This window comes from Balaenoptera ricei, chromosome 17 (genome assembly GCF_028023285.1).
Source record: "Balaenoptera ricei isolate mBalRic1 chromosome 17, mBalRic1.hap2, whole genome shotgun sequence".
NCBI lineage: Eukaryota > Metazoa > Chordata > Mammalia > Artiodactyla > Balaenopteridae > Balaenoptera > Balaenoptera ricei.
In genome coordinates this window covers 10,864,517-10,880,455 of record NC_082655.1, presented here as the reverse complement: position 1 = coordinate 10,880,455, position 15,939 = coordinate 10,864,517, and the positions used below count along the sequence as shown (strand labels likewise).

The window sequence follows — 15,939 nt, the reverse complement described above, 5'->3', positions numbered from 1 at the left end:
AAGCAGTCGCCTGCTCTCCGGAGGTGGAGCAGGCCAGGGGAGTCCTGGTGTCTGGGTTTTCTAAGTGGTTCCAGCTGAGCAGGAACTAAGCTTGCGCATTCAGACAAACGTATTCTTGTGCATCTTTGTTCTGCAGCTTAATGCACCATAGAAAGAGGCCCATTGTCAGGCCTCCCGTTTACTGGGTGAGAGTCAGCAATATGCAGTGGGCAGAGCAAACCTGGACCAGAGGCTCCCTCTGACCCTTGGTTGGGGACGACGTTCCTGCCACCGAACATGACCCCCATTTTCAACAGCAGGCGTGCTTTTACTTATTTTGCAAGGAGGTTTCACGTGCTCACTCGCACAAGGAATACTTGGAGGTCACCAACTGCATGTCAAACACTGAGGAGATCTGTGTGATTTCTCACTGGTATCTGGGGAAGGTGAGGTTTACAGTTCTTGTTGGGATACTGAGAGGGACCCGTGCCCGCTGGCGGTACATGGGGACAACCTGGGGATACTGGTTAAATGCAGATTCCTGGGCCCCTCCTGAGACTCCAGGTTCAGGGCCCAGGAATCTGATTTTAATGCCGAGGACCCCAGGTGACGCTGGCCCAAATCTCAAAACCTGGCCCTGCTGGATTCTCAGGCCAGCACGCAGATGACATGTGTGCCATCTCTCGTCCTCAGATCTGCTTGGACCTATAAAGTGAAAGTTTAAGTCCTGTCCGAAGATGTGTGAAGCCGAACAGGGCTTCTCCCCTGGTGGTTTTGAAGAAGGTCAACGTTTTGGCCTTCTGAGCCTCTGACTAGGGTTTGCTGTGTGGTAAGATTTTTGCAAAACAGCTGTGTTTATCTGAGCTCTAATTCCTGTTTTCAGGAGCTTAAGCGTTTCAGTGCCTGCACACGGGGCTGCGGTGCTGACAGATAGACACGCACACTCAACCACCGCTTTCTTCTCAGTCACAGGCTGCACGTACCGGGACACCGGATGCTAGCCCGACCTCTGCAGAGCAGCTGTCCAAGAACTACTCACCCGGGGCCCCTTCTGCAAAGGCCGTCACTTCTCTGGACTGCAAACTTCGTTGCACTTCCTGGTTTATACTTCCCTGGGGCTGACCTGCCCTGCAAGGCTGGAGTGGGCCGGCTCGGACCCAGTCAGTAGCAGCAGAGGCAACCCAAGGTCACGGCTGGGAGCCACACGGGCCCTGACCTCTGGGTTCAAGTCCGCCCCCGCCCCTCACAAGCGACTTGACTTTTGGCAAGTTACATCTTCACCTAAGCATCAGTCTCCTAAACTGTAAAACGGGTAAGATAAACGTTCCGCTTCATAGTGTGGCTGGGACGAGCGCGGTCGTGCTGATAAGGCACTGGGCCCGGTGCCGTGGCCGCGATGCAGGTTAGCAGTTACCGTGCGGGAGGGGCCCCCCGGGAAGAAGGGGTGCACGATGGCTGGGGAGGGGTCCCTGCCTGTGCCTTCACCACTGGTCCCTGCTCCGGCTGCTGGAGGTACGCCACACACTGTCCCACCAGCCTTAGCCCAAGCTCTTTGCCTTCACCTGCTCAGTCATGCAGGCCCCCAGGATGGGCGCAGACCCCCTTCCTCCAGGAAGCCCACCGGCTTCAAATTACCCACATACTGCAGATTCGGGGAAATGAAAGATTTCCATTTGGGATGGATGAGAACACATGGGGGGCAAAGGAGAGTTGGTTGAATTGCCCAATAATTATCAACACTCCCACCTCACCCCTGCCGCACATACACCACATTCTGGGGGGAGGAAGACTTAAAAAATATGGCGGAGGGCACAGGGTCAGGGGAGAGGAGCAAAAAGCAGGGCTGGGGAGGGAGAGGTCAAGGAGGCTGGTGCCGAGGCCACAAAGCCTTGGGCTCCACCTGCTGCCGTGACTCACTGTGACCTTGGGCAAGCCACTTCAGCCCTACGAGTGCATCTCCTCATCTGAAGATGGACCGAAGGAGGATTTCTGCCCCCTAGAGGACCGACTCCGTGTACAGGGAACAGCGGCCCATCTACCGTCCAGGGCTTGAAGGACCCTAGGGAGAGAGATCAGGGTGCCCTCCTGTTCCTAGCATTCCTGGGAGACGGGCCACGGGGGGTTCACAGCATACTGGAGGGGATGCTTTCAACGGGGGGCCAGTGTGTTGAGCTCAAAGAGAGGCTGCTCCAGGTTTAAAACAATACATAACCAATGCAACCATTGAAGCATTCTGTAGTTAGATGGAAAGCTGGCTGCCATCCAGGTAATTATGGCTTGAAACACCCAGGTAATTATGGTCACCTCTCCCAGATACATCCCGATGGAAAGTCACTGGCTTCCGTGCCGAACCCCATTTTCCCCACAGGTTGGTCTGTAGGGTTTATCTTGCCGAGGTGTGTGAACAGGTGTTAAGATCTACCAACTTTCACGAAAGGAGACAAAAGAAATGCTGAGACCAACACTTCGGAATCTTCAACGCCGTGGTCTCGGTCAGCTTTCCACGGCTGCGTTTCCCTGGCTAGAATGTCATGATGCTGACCATCTCCCACGTGGTGAAAATTCTGAGGATGGCCTTGGAGCCAGAATCACTCACCCGGACCCCCATGGCCGCTGCGCGGTAATGGATCTTCCCGAGCCTCCTGTCAAGCTCTGTGATGCTGGGAGGGCGAGATGAGATAACGCTGGCCCAGTGCCTGGACCTGGGTCTGCTACAGTGCAGTGGCACCAGCGGTGACAGCAACATGACAGAAGTGCATGCACAGCGCTTGGTCTGTGCTGGGTACCATCCAAGAGCTTTTAGGGCATCAACATGTAATCTTCATGACTGCAGGCTGGGTGCCTGGAGGTGGGAGTGGGAATTGGGCAGGGCGGTGGGGGGGGGGGGCGGGAGGGAGGGAAAACCAAAACATTGAGGTCCATGGTTCGTAAGCCGAGGAGAGGGAAGCACGTTACTTAACCAAAGTGAGCTTTGATGTAGAAGTTGAATGACTTGTGTTACCTACACCACCCCCCCAAAGGCACAGCCGAGTGGAGTTTTGATTTCCTCCAATCAGAAGAGTAGTGGACAACTCACAAAATGGCCTGATGTCAGATGTTTGGGATCAACTGAGAATATGTTTATTTAAAAGCAATTTTAAATATTAAAAAAAGTAGAAATTAACACATACAGTACTTGAAAACTGTCACATTAAATACATGTGAAATGACGAGTGTACTGATGTTTGAGCATAACACCCAGATGGGAATTCGGAATTTAACTCGTGGCGCTATGGGATTCCTATACAACATGTTGCAAGTTCTAGGCAATAAAAAAATAAATAGCAATTGCTGTTCAACAGTAAAATAAGACACACACTATTTGCAGAACATAACTTTCCCCTCTGAGGGGGGGAGAAAGAACTAATTAGCTATTTTTTCCATAGGTTCCATACCTTCAAAATACTCTATATCATGTACAAAATTGCAGATAGTGGCTCACTGAGTTTAAGAACAATACCAGATTCAAACTCAACCAAGGTCGCCAAAGGTACTTATACCTAGTTTTCCTATGTCCCACAGTAAGCTGGGTTAGAGAGAACTCAAATTCCTGATGGAAAACAAAAACAAAACCCGAAGAAAAGAAACAAAACAAAACCCGAAGTGTTAAAAAAAAAAAAAAAAAAAAAGGCATTTGTGTAAAAGTCACTCCAAAAGGGGAAAAAAATAGACATTGACTCCAGGTAATTTTAGACATCTACCTTTTGTGTTTTTTTAAAAAGCCAGTTTATTTTGAGATCAGTTGAAAATACTGTAGGCCACAAAAATGAATGGTGCTTCAATACAACTTAAGAAGTATAAATGAATGAACTGGGACACTAAAGAACTTCAGACAGTGACTTCCTGGCCTGACACCCATGGGGCTTAAACACAGGCTGTGAACACTGTCAACCACGTACACCAGCACGTCGGCCGGCTCCCGGTGTCTTGTTCTGTGTGGGGTTCACGTGTGCCATGACGCTGAGGAAGCAATTGCTTAAAATCACTTTCCAATAACAGCTGATGTGTTGCAGGTTTGTCATGTAAGGTTTATTGATTAGGTGGCTAATTCAAAGTTTTCATAGTAATCACTTAAGCAGAACTAAATTAATATTCACTGAGCACTGACTCTAGACTCTATTAAAGAAGGCTTCCCCTAAGGGTTTGGTTGGGAGTTGTGCTTCTGTGAAATGAACATTTCTTACTCATCGCCAAGATTATCTGCTTAAAAATATTAGTTTTCTGTGCTGTTGCCAACACAGCAGTTTAAGCGAACTTAACGCCAGAACGACACACGAGCCTCGGAATCAGAGAGCAGCCCCACTGACTGTGGAGTGAAATGACTGTATCCTTTCCCAAAATTCAGACTGACGTAAAAGACTGAAAAACTCACGATATTCTTAATGGTCTGATGAACACAGCTGGGATGAGAAGAAAACCGAGAGGGGCAGAGAGTCCCGGCAGAAAGAGCGTGTTTCACAGTGCAATTCACAGCAGCGTTCAAGAACGTGGTCATGAATTGACTCGAAGGTAACGTGTCTACTGAACGGAGCTGGAGATTGGAAAACTTATCTATGACTGGGGCTTAGTAAAGAAAATGGAAAAAGAGAAGGATGGTTTCAGCACCTGGATTCTGCAGGGGGGATAAATGATGTGCAGAACTGACTTTTGAATTCGTCATCTTCTTGAATAATCTTTTGAAAGTTTAAATTTATCAAGAACAAAACTCAGAAAAGACTTTAAAATGGACACATTGGGGGCGTTAACACATTTGAAGGATGCTAATTCATAAAGTGATATGTAAATGCATACTCTTGAGAAAGCCAAATGACTGACTGGAAACAAAAATTGTTGCAACCTTATAATCTCTCCTTTAATGGCAATCAAGTTTAAAAAATGTACAGTTCAACTTATCCATACTATTCCTTTATAAAAGGCAGATTTCAGGTAAGCTTCTAAATGCATGCATAATGTAGAGGCTAATATTTTCTGGCAGTCCTTGGTTCCTGAAAGTTGAACTTCATCAGATGTCTTAAACTTCTGTGAAAATAGTCATGAAGGATATGTTATTTTTGCATAATGAGGTAATATCTCAGGGGCGGGTACTCATCCTCTTAAGACAGTGTAAACCCACTTGTCTAAACTTGCACGAGGCTTTGGGCACTGCAAAATGCCACCCAACGTTATGGGTCAGTGAATATTTTGCTGAAGGAATAACACTTACATTTAACTGAGCACTTTTCTGTAATAAATACCAAGGTCGGTTTTTGTAGCTGTAAACTGTGTACACAGATAACTACAGGCTGGTCTGTCACGGAGCCGAAAGTTTCACCTGGAAAACAGAACCCACCTCTTTGCTAATGGTGCATTTTCAGTAACACAATGGAGAATACTGTATTGTCAGGAACAGAGAGGCAACTCTATGCCCTTCAACGGTTGCTGGAGACCACTTCTATTTGCAAAGCCAGCAGTTCCTATATTCCTGTTTTTGTTTGTTGGCTTGGAAAACAGCATAGAGAGAGATGTAAGTGCTAGATGTCAAGGACGGCTTTGGCAAACCAGTAAGGCGCACCGGGTCCCAAGGCTACCCTAATACTGGCGAAGGCAGAGACCACAGGGTATTTACAACACACGCTATGTTCCCCTCCCGCGGCGGCCCCTCCGGGAGCCTCCCGCTCAGTGACAGCAGCTATATACACGGTGAGCACAGGGCCACGTGGACGCAGCAGTCTTGCATGACAGGTGCAGACAGTCTGAAGGTTCTGCTTTTTGCTAGTCAGACAGGATGTGGACAAAGGACACCGGAAAGACCCCCTTCCTCTCGGGCTGCCCTTCGATGTGCCCGATCTGCAGGGAGAAAGGAGAGGTGTCAGGCTGGAGGTGGCCGGTGGGTCAGAGCCCCCGGAGTTGGCCCGGACCCGGGCGGGATGCAGGCCACGGTGAGACACACCACGAAAGCACCACGCGGGGGAGGACCACGTTCACGTGGGTCACTGCACCCGCAGACAGGCCCGGGAGGTACAGTCCCGTGACCCCTCACTTTATACACAAAGGGACAGCGGCCCAGAGAGTGGGGAGACCTGCTACGGTCTCGCCCAGGCTGCAGCTTCAGCCACGCGCTCAACCAGGCTGTCTGGTCACCTTTCCTGTTGGGCGACCTCAGGCAAACCGTGCTAAGCCTCCTGTCTGTAAAGTGGGGCTAAAAAGCCCCTATTTCTCAGCTTGTTGAGAGATTACACTAACGATTATGTACATGGAAGGGCCTCTGTGTACCGAGAACCTGCTTTCTGACTGCTGTGCGGGGGAAGGACACTGTGAAAGTTTGAGATGGACAAGGGCAAGTTTTATGGCCGTTTTGTCATCTGCTGCCTAAACCTGTAAGCCATGGTTACCTGACAAAAGTTTCTAATAACTTCAGTTACACCCGCATTAACTGCATTAAAGAGAATCCTATGAGGAGAAAGAATACCGACACGCACGCTGGCTTCACATGACAATTACGGGGAGAGATGGGTGGGGTGGCCAGGCCCGCTCTCATTCCCCTGCATGAAGTGCCTGCCGCACAGAGGGTGGCTGGAGCAGGAGCTGTGTGTCAGCCCAGGGCTGCTGCCTTCGTTTACCGGGACTGTGGCCTTGGGCGGTCACCGGGGCCACTGTGCACCAGCTTCCCTTCTGGAGAGTGGAGTAAGGCCTGGCCGACCCATCTCACGGGGTCTTAACTGGTGTCGTGCACATGAGTTCTTAGACTCATGCCCCACTTTCCAGAGGAGGAAACTGAGGCTTACTGAAAGGACACGCTTTATCCAGGGCCTCCGAGTGAGTCACCTTGGGCCTTTAGGGCCCATCTCCTTCTCAAGAGTCTAAGCTGCCAGACTCCCATGTCAGAGAGAGAGAGCGAGAGAGTCTAGGGTTCCTCAGCCTCGGTTCTCCCGAAATTGGGGCCAGATGGCTCTCTGGGGTGGGAGCTTTTCCAAACACTGTAGCATGCTTAGCAGAAGCCCTGGCTTCTACGCCCCAGAAGCAGGAAGCACCCACCCTGCCCAGGTCCTGATAATCAAAATGTTTCCAGATGTGGCCACATGTGCCTGGAGGGCAAAACTGCCCCTGGCTGAACCACTGTTGCAGTCCGAGCAAAATCCCCACGGCTGTGGCCAAGAATCTGAAGTCACTGTCTGGGCCCAAAGGAGGGGAAGCCAAAAGTGCACGTGTGTGCACGTGTGTGTGTGTGTGTGTGTGTGTGGACATGCACAAGTTCCTGGGCATCAGCAGGCTCTGCTGGCTCAGCTGTGAACCACAGGTCCCTTTCTCGGCAGACAGAACCGGGACCCTCTGGGCAGGAGGGGCTCAGGCTGCCAAGGAAGAAGAATTTCCATGCTGGGGTCGGGAAATGATCGACTAGGAAAAGCATAGGAGGCTTCTGCCCGCTGCACCTCTGCCTGGCAGGGCCCACTGGAGGCTCCCTCCGGCCGCAACCTAGACAGCTGTGGACATGTCAGCCGCCCCTGCAGCCACCGAGAACCGGGGCACTTTCAAGGGCCACGGCGGGAGGACAGGGATGCCTTTCCTTCCTGACACCTGGGCAGCAGGTTTTCACGGAAAAGGAGTTGTCCTAGATATTCTCATTTCATCTTCTAAAGTCACGGGAAGCAGGGATCATGCCCCACTTGACAGAAAGAGAACGGCAGGCGGGATGAAGGTTGGAACTCGGGAAGGAGGACGCACGGTGGTGAAGGGCAGGGCCTGAGCAGAGCTTGGCTGGAAAACCGGAAAACATCTAGAGCTTACAGGTTGTGGTGTGATAAGGCTAAAGCATGTGCGAAGGTGAATTCTCCTGACCCGGTTTCAGAGCTCTGGCCGCCGGTTAAGAGGCGGGCCTGGCAGGCCCCGTGGCGCTCTTGTCCTCACGACTGGTACGTACCCACCACTCCTGGTCCTCCTCCCCGGTGACCACGATCACCTCGCCCTCCAGGAAGGTCAGCTCGTCGTCATTGTCTGCCTGGCAGTCATAGATGGTCTTTACTCGCCTCACCTTACTTTTCCCCTTCAAGAAAGAAACAGGGTTTTAGCTCACAGGACAGACCGAAGGGAAAGAAAGACACACTGACCTTGGGCGAGTGAGTTAACCTCCCTAAGCCTCAGTTTCTCCTCGGTGAAAGGGGGGAGGCTTGTGGGCAGGCGCCCCGAGGCTTGGGTGCCCTCCAGACACGACAGCCCCTCCGCCCCGAGCAGCAGGGCAGAGCCCAGTGTGAGCGAGCAGGCAGCACCGATGACTTCCATCGGACAGCAAACATCACGGGCAGGGACCAAAATCCAGCTTCACCCAAAACTGCAAAGCGCTCTGCCCTTCCCCACCCCACGGCGGCTTGCAGAGATGACAGCAGAGTCTAAAAATGGTTTGGGGAAACATGCTGTAAAGCAGGACGTGCAGCTTCTGCACACGGAACGTGCGGCACAAACACATTTCTCAGCCCCTCGTGCAAAGCACTGAGTCAGCACGCGCTGGTTAAACAGGGCAGGGCAGCCTGGGGCGGGGAGGACGCCAGGCAGTTCCCCAAAACGTTTTAGCTTCTGACCCATTTTGACTCGGGCTTTTATTTGTTGGATTTCCAGTTCTTTGCAAACAGGAAGATGGAAATAGGGAAATGACCTTCTAAAGGATGTTTCTGGTGCCCAGCTTATTAAATAACTAGGAAGAAAAAAAGCAAGCTGTCTCTCTAAAAGTTTTGGGTCAAGCGCTTTTCCTCTCTCTGTCTGCTGGTTTCTCCCTTGGTCAGTCACCCTGACGACCCGCTGGCTTGTGCAGCCCTCTCCCCAGGCTGTGCTGGAGCTGGTGGGGTCTGAGAGGCCGGCGGAGCTGTGGCCAGTAGAGATCTTAAGTCTTCTCAGCTCTGACTCCGTGAGCAAGCTGTGTGTGGCCACTTATGACAGGGAGGGCTACATGAGATGAACAGTAAAGCGTGCAGCAGCACAAACTGGAATTATGCGCACGTCAAGGCCGTGCGTGGTGCCCTGGAGAAGAGCAAGCACCCACTGATGACGTGTGTATGGTCTCCCACCCAGGGGAGGATGGATTTTACTCGTCTCACTTTTCCTTTAGTACCGAAGGGACACGCTTTTATTGCAACGTTGGTTTTTTATAGTAAGATGTGAGTAGAGGCTTTTAGTCCCCCACTAACTGTGCTCCTTAACCCGGGTGCTCGTGACCCTGTGAGGGTGCGGCCACGGGCAGGACAGACAGCACACGTGCATCTTCCCAGAGCTCCGTTTTTCCAAAAAAACATTTTGGGGCGGGCAGCGGGGGTGAAAAGCATGTTTACATTAAAGTAAAACGGCTATATCATAGAGCAGAAAGCATTTCAGCACAAGGATGGAATGGGAGACTTCAAACCAAATTCTGTGTTGGTGCAAGTCTCCCGGGGGTTTGCGCCCAATTCCTCCAGGAAGATGCCGTGAGAAGCAGAGGAGCGAGGTGCTCGGAACCCCGAGAGGGAGACCGCTTTCCTGTGACCTTGGGAAAGGAAAGGTCTCCTCCTCAAGGATCCGAGGCAAGAGCGACCACTTGCTGAGTATTACTGGGCGCTGCTCATCTGTCACTGCGTTTCATCACCCATGAACTCGGGCACTGTCCTAGCTCTGATCTGCATATAAGGAAACCTAGGCTCAGGGCACGTAATTAAGTGGCCAAGCCCCCGTGGTCACAGGGAACGCAGGTCCTGAGGTCTGTCTGCGGGGTCCACAGCCCGGTCCCGACCCCCAGGCTCCACGCCCCCAGGATGCCCGAGCTGGGCCGGCCAGGTGAGACGGGCGCCCACCCACCGTGTTGATCTTCCTGGGCAGCGGCACGGGCGTCTCCGGCAGGGTGGGCGTGAGGTCGTTGGAGTCCTCGGACGCCTGCTTCGGGATATTTGGGGAGAGATCGGCCGGGTGTGACTTGGGGACGAGCTCTGGGGGCGGTTGGGCCTTGGGAGAGGCGTCTGCCGCCTGGGGTTTCGCCAGCAGGTCTCCCAGCTGCGGCTTGGGCGGCAGGTCCTTCACCTGCGGCTTGGGAGGCAAGTCTGCGAGCTGCGGCTTGGGCGGCAGGTCTCCCGGCTTAGGTGGCAAGTCTCCGATTGGGGGTTTGGGAGCCAGTTCCGTGGGCTTCGGGGGCAGGTCTCCGGGTGGCGGCTTCTGCGGTAACTCTGCTAACTGTGATGACTTCTGGAAGAGTTCGGGCGGGATGTTGGCTTTGTCGAGGGAGAGATGATGGCTGGTCTCTGTTTTCCTTAGTGCCACTGCGGGAAACAACACAGAGAGGGGGGTCACTGGACGGGGACGCGAGGGGATCAGCACTGCCTTGCTCTGTCACGGTCACGTGCAGGAGAACCAACCCCGAGGGAGTGCTCCGGATGCAGGTGCACGGGTGGCCTGCTCTGAAGACGGTGAAAGTCGGAAGCCTGGAGGCATCCACCTTACGATGGGTGATTTTATGCTTCAGTTTATGAACAGGACATCCAAACTAATCCAGAATAATAATAAAAAAACCCCCCCACCACTATAAACATAATACAGATTACAGAAAACTGAAAAGTATAGAGCTAAAGGAAAAGTTTTCCATAAGCCTCCTGCCTAAAGGTAGCCATTTAAAATACTTTGATGTAATTTCCTTGTGGACTTTTCTATGTATTCTTCATAGATAAGACATTTATCTGCTTTTATCTATATACTGTTTTAGCAAGAGTATTTCCTGTGTTAATAAAAATTCTTTATTAGTAGCATATCTATAGCTAAAATATTTATTTATGTATTTGGCTGCACCGGGTCTTAGGTGCAGCGTGCGGGATCTTTAGTCGTGGCATGTGGACTCTTAGTTGCGACGTGTGGGATCTAGTTCCCTGATCAGGGGTGGAACCCGGGTCCGCTGCGTTGGAAGCGCAGAGTCTTATCCACTGGACCACCAGGGAAGCCCAGTGAGCATATATTCTTAATGTTGCAGTCTATTCCGTTCTACAGCAGTATCATAATGTACAATATTATTAATTCCCCACATTTTATATGATTCATGCACTATGTAAGAGGGAAAAGCTTCCTCCCTCACCACACCCACGCACCACCCCTGAGGTAACCTCTGTTCCATTTGAGTGGTGCACATACATGGGTGTATGAATTACTTTTTAAAACCCATAAATGGCATTACAATACATACACTGTTTGCAACTTTGTTTTTTCCCCATTTAATATGTTTGGGAGAATTTCTAAGTCAGTTCCTCTTCCTTCTCTTTAATGGCTGCGTGGTACTCCGTGGCTTGGAAATTCTGTAGTCTGTTGAAACCTTTGCACAGCTCTATCCAGTAGAACTTAGGACACTAAGGACACGTCTCCAAATCAGGCTTCACCACTTACTTACTAGCTGTGTGACCGTGAGCAAATTACACGACCTCTCTGTGCCTCACCTTCCTCATCTCTAAAACATGAGTTGACACACGTAAAGAATTTGCCAACAGCACCTGGCAGGCTCTAGGTATATCAGAATATCATCATTACTGCTAGACAAGGTTCCTTGAGGCCAGGATTCACCAAGCACATAGTATGTGCTCAATGAGGACACAGCTGACTAAGCCACACTGAGTGAGCCAAACTAGCCAAATTTTATTCTAGAAATATAAAATTCAGAAAGATATTCTTAAAATTTTATTTTTTAAAAAAGAAAGACAAACCCCAGTACTGTAAACTGTCACAAGCTGTACTGCAGCTGTTTCTGCCTGCAGCCTGCCCAGCCACGTCCCTTCCTAAGGAAATCAAGTTCAAGGACACCCTGCTCCCAGGCTGGCCCATGAGCTTCAGCCGATGTGGCTCGGCTCAGAAACTGACAGCAGGCCCATCAGATTCCTCTCTTGGAAGTCAGATACTGTGGTAAACAACAGTCTGAGGCAGTGCTGGGGGAGAAGCAGGGGGATTCCCTGAGGCAGTGATGGGGGAGAAGCTGGGGGATCCCTAAAAAGGGATCAAAGACAGGCACTGACATGCCTGTGTTGAGGTGTTCAGCATGGCACTGTTTATAGTGAAAAAACTGTGAACCGGGTGAATGTGGAATAGGACAGACTGCTTAATATGTCCTGGTATCAGACAATGGAGTACTATGCAGCCAGTAAGAGTGTAATTTATGTCATGGAAAGGGTACTTGATTTATTATGTGATAAAAATCAGCTTACATAGCGACGTAAAAAAAAGCATAGGAAAAAGACTGAAAGGATAGATCAAACAGTTTATCCTGGTGGTGAGACTTCAGGTGGTTTGTATTTTCTTCTTTATGCTTCTCTGTATTTTTAAAATCTTCTGGGATGAATATATATTACTTTTATAATACAAATAAATAAGAAAGAGACAGTTTCTCTTCCAAGGAAGCCTGCCCAATCTCTGGCTATTTTATTTCCAAGCTGATTTTGGGTTTTCCCCCTCTCTAATTAAAAGTCCTTTCTGAACTGCATTCTTAACTCTGATGGACAGACAAGCAAATATGGTTCGTTCCTGAGAAAGGACTCAAAGGACGTAACAGGAGGAGGAGGAGGAGGAGGAGAAGGAAGGGGAGGAAAGAGCTCGCACACTCCCAAGCCCACGTTTCCACCAAAGGGAGTGCCGGGCAGAGGATGGCACCCACTCAGTGGAAGAGCGCAAGCCTAACGACATTCACGAAGAGCTCGCGGACACCTGAAAAAATACGTATGTCGAAATGCTAAGTGGAAAAACCCAGGATGCAAAACTGTAGTTTCATTATGATGACAACTGTGGAAGAATGTAAGGGACCAGGTAGCTGTATCACAGTGCAGAACTATGGTGACCCTGTTCAGGTTGAAAGATCCCCTGAGGTTTCTATACTATTGCCTTTTAAAACTCCTTAAACAAATGGCTCTGTGCAGCAGTCTGTCCCCAGTTGAGAAGGCTTTAATTAAGCCTTTTAAAAGGCGCCTGAAGGGTTTCAAAAATGGGTGATGTTTGGGAGGGAAAAAGAGTGAGATGTGGCCAGGAGAGTCCATGTGAAAGCGCCAGCTGGTGGCAGGTGCTCGGGGGGAGGGGGGCAGGCAGGAGAAGGAGCTGCAGCCCCGTCCCTCTCGACGTCATAGACGTCCTCTGTCTCCAGCTCAGGAGGCTCCAAAACACATCCGGGGACTCTGTCTTTTTTTTTGGGTGAGACAGGGAACCACTGGATGGATGGGACAGGAGTGACTGATTTAACATGGATCGCCCTGGCTCTTCTGTTGAGGAAAGACTGCAGGGCCAGGGCAGAGGCAGGCAGACCAGGTAGGAGGCTGCGAGAGTCCAGACAAGAGATGATGGTCCCGTGGACCGCGGTGAGAGTGGGGGACATGGGAAGAAGTGCCTGGATGTTAGGACACATCGAAGGGAGAACCAACAGTACGTGTGGAAACGCTGGATGTGGGGCACGGCAGGATGGAAGGAGTTGAGCTTCCTTCTTAGGTTTTAAGGCCCAAACACTTGGACCTGGACAATATCGCCTGTAAGAGATAGGGACACTGTGGGAAAAATAAGTCTGGGGGGTGGGGTCAGAAGTGTATTCAAAATCTTAAGCTGAGCAGCCTATTAGACATGCGATAGAGCAGAGATATTACAGAGGCGGGTGTGTGTGAATTTAGATTATAGAGGGATTCTTGGGCTGGGTGGAAAATGTGGAGATGCCAGGGTGGGTTCCCCAGGGAATGAGGGCATATTCACAAGAGAAGTGACCATGGCCGAGCCAACCTCTGGAGGCTGAGGACACGAGGAGGGCCCAGCACAGGAGGGGAGCAGGGACTGTCAGTGCCCTAAGAACAGGACGGTGTCCATAGGCCAAGTGCAGAGAGAGTAACCAGCCGGGCCAAAGGCTGCATGCAGGTGGGCTGAGCTTGACCACCCGCCGACGGCCTTGTGGAGTGGTCTTAACAGAGGATATGTGAATGGATCTTGGCTTCGAGTATCAGCAGCTGGGAACTTCACTCAAAGAGAGACAATCAGATGGCACGTCCCTCTCAACTGAAGAACGCACCACAACCCAGGAAGGAGTTGTGCAAAGCCTGAACTTGTATCTGATCGGGTCTCTTGATCCAACTTTCAATTGCTAGGAAATACAGAGGACAGAGGAACATGTTAAATGACCACATGGGGATGCCGGTCAGCAAAATCCAGCCTTTCTGAAGCAACATCTCATTTCGTCCTTACAAAACCTGGTGAAGCAGGTGTCCTGGCCCCACTGACAGGTGAGGAATCTGAGGCTTAGTGAAGCTTCGGAGTCCCCCACCCAGGCCACACAGCTAGTAAGTGGCAGAGCTAGTACTGGTTCCTAGGTCTCTCTGATCATGTTTGCAAGAGAAGAAATGGCACCTGGGGATACTAATGATGTGTCTTCTGAAAAAGCACGGTGTTTTTTAAGGAAGAGTTTGGTGTTTTGCTAATCACAAAATTTGAGCCTATAAATATTTTTCTTCATTGAACAAATATTAAATACCCATCTACTACGTACCAGCTACTGCTCTAGGCATCTGAGATAGAGCAGGGAACAAAAGAGACAGACACCCCTGTCCCCTTGGAGAGTATAGTGACACTCTAATTACATGCAAATATGAAAAAGATAAATCTTACCTTTCTGAGGTAGTTTAGGAAGAACTCTTGGGCCAAGGGCAGTCTTTGCAGAACCGGTGCTAATTAATAAATAAGAATCATTTAGGATCTCAAAGTGCTATAAAATCAACAGTGATATATATTACTCAAGGAAGTCACAGGAGTTTACAGAATTATCTAAAAAGTCTTTCATAATGTCTCTAACAAAAGATTATAGCTTACTTTCCCTAATTCAAAGTTTGCCTGGATTTCCCTGAGGATTATCTTCTTATTCCCAAGTCTGCAAAATGGAGTCAAGAGGGAAAGTCACGAAACAACCAACCCTCTGAATGATAGAGCCTAATTCCTCCTCTTCTTGAAACCTTTCCCCAGAGGTAACAGCGTTTATGAAAGCGCCTGGCACACTGCAGGTCGTGCCCCCAGGGCACTGCACAGAAGTAACTCAACTCATGCGACCCCAAAACATAACTCGTGTCACCTCCGTTTTCACAAGAGGAAACGGGAGCCTGTGCAGCTTCAGTGACTGGCAGAAGGTCCCGAGGCTGGTCAGTGGTGGAGCTGGATATTCAGACCCAGCTGTTTGACTCCGGGGCCCTTATGTTGTCTCTCTCTGCACCAAAGTAAACAGCTTGGGTCTCAGGCCTCCAGACTTTCCCTGAGCTTTTCCTCCTTTTTGGCAACTTGTAAACGAGCAGAGGAAGAAAGCCCGGGGAAGCAGGCCCCTGGCACAGAAGCCGCCCTGTGTTGTTTGACATCATGTGACTCCTCACACCCCTGCCACCACCGAAATGCCAGCGCTGCAGGTGGCATCTCTCAGTTGCAACACACTCTTTTCCTTTAACAAGAGGCTCTGTCTATTCCCAGAGAACACCGGGAGCACTGCAGACCCAAACAGCAATAGCATCCAAGTGCTGGACTTGTATCTGCCAAGAGCCCCTTTTATTACCTCATTTATCCTTTTCTGTTCTCTGGTGGCCTAAGAACTGGCTTTCTCCCTTCTTTCTAGCCTAACTGCATTTAAAAGGACAGGAAAAGGCAAACCAACCAAAAAGAAAACAAGAGTCCAATAAAAAAGATGAAATGCAAGCGTCTTCCATCCTGGCCGACAAATCACCCTTGATCTTAACTGCTCCTTCCTCGGCTCCTTTGAAATCCTAAGGTCTCTGGGTTGCTAGAGGATCAGGTTGTTGAGATGAAGCCACACTGGAAAGAGTAAACGCGCGAGGGCTTTGCTCTGAACATTGCTGGAGTGTGTGTTTCGGCCTCAGCATCTTCGCAGGGACGCACACCTGCCCATCACGGACGTAAGTTCAATGGTTTCCTGACCCGCGTACTGAGGCCAAGCCAGAGGCT

At 50.3% G+C, this 15,939-nt stretch overlaps 1 protein-coding gene across 5 annotated transcripts in view; it reads right to left on the bottom strand.

Moving 5' to 3' along the window:
* Positions 1–3,076: 3,076 nt before the first annotated feature.
* Positions 3,077–15,939, bottom strand: part of ASAP1 (ArfGAP with SH3 domain, ankyrin repeat and PH domain 1) — a 355,895-nt gene continuing 343,032 nt past the window's right edge. For all 5 annotated transcript variants that reach the window (XM_059901373.1, XM_059901376.1, XM_059901375.1 and 2 more), the window contains 4 exons: positions 14,608–14,666; positions 9,814–10,268; positions 7,916–8,038; positions 3,077–5,844 (listed from right to left, as the gene is read on the bottom strand). In XM_059901373.1, the coding sequence (XP_059757356.1) occupies positions 5,770–5,844; positions 7,916–8,038; positions 9,814–10,268; positions 14,608–14,666 (712 nt within the window). In that variant the 3' untranslated portion in view covers positions 3,077–5,769. The remainder of the gene's footprint in view (positions 5,845–7,915; positions 8,039–9,813; positions 10,269–14,607; positions 14,667–15,939) is intronic.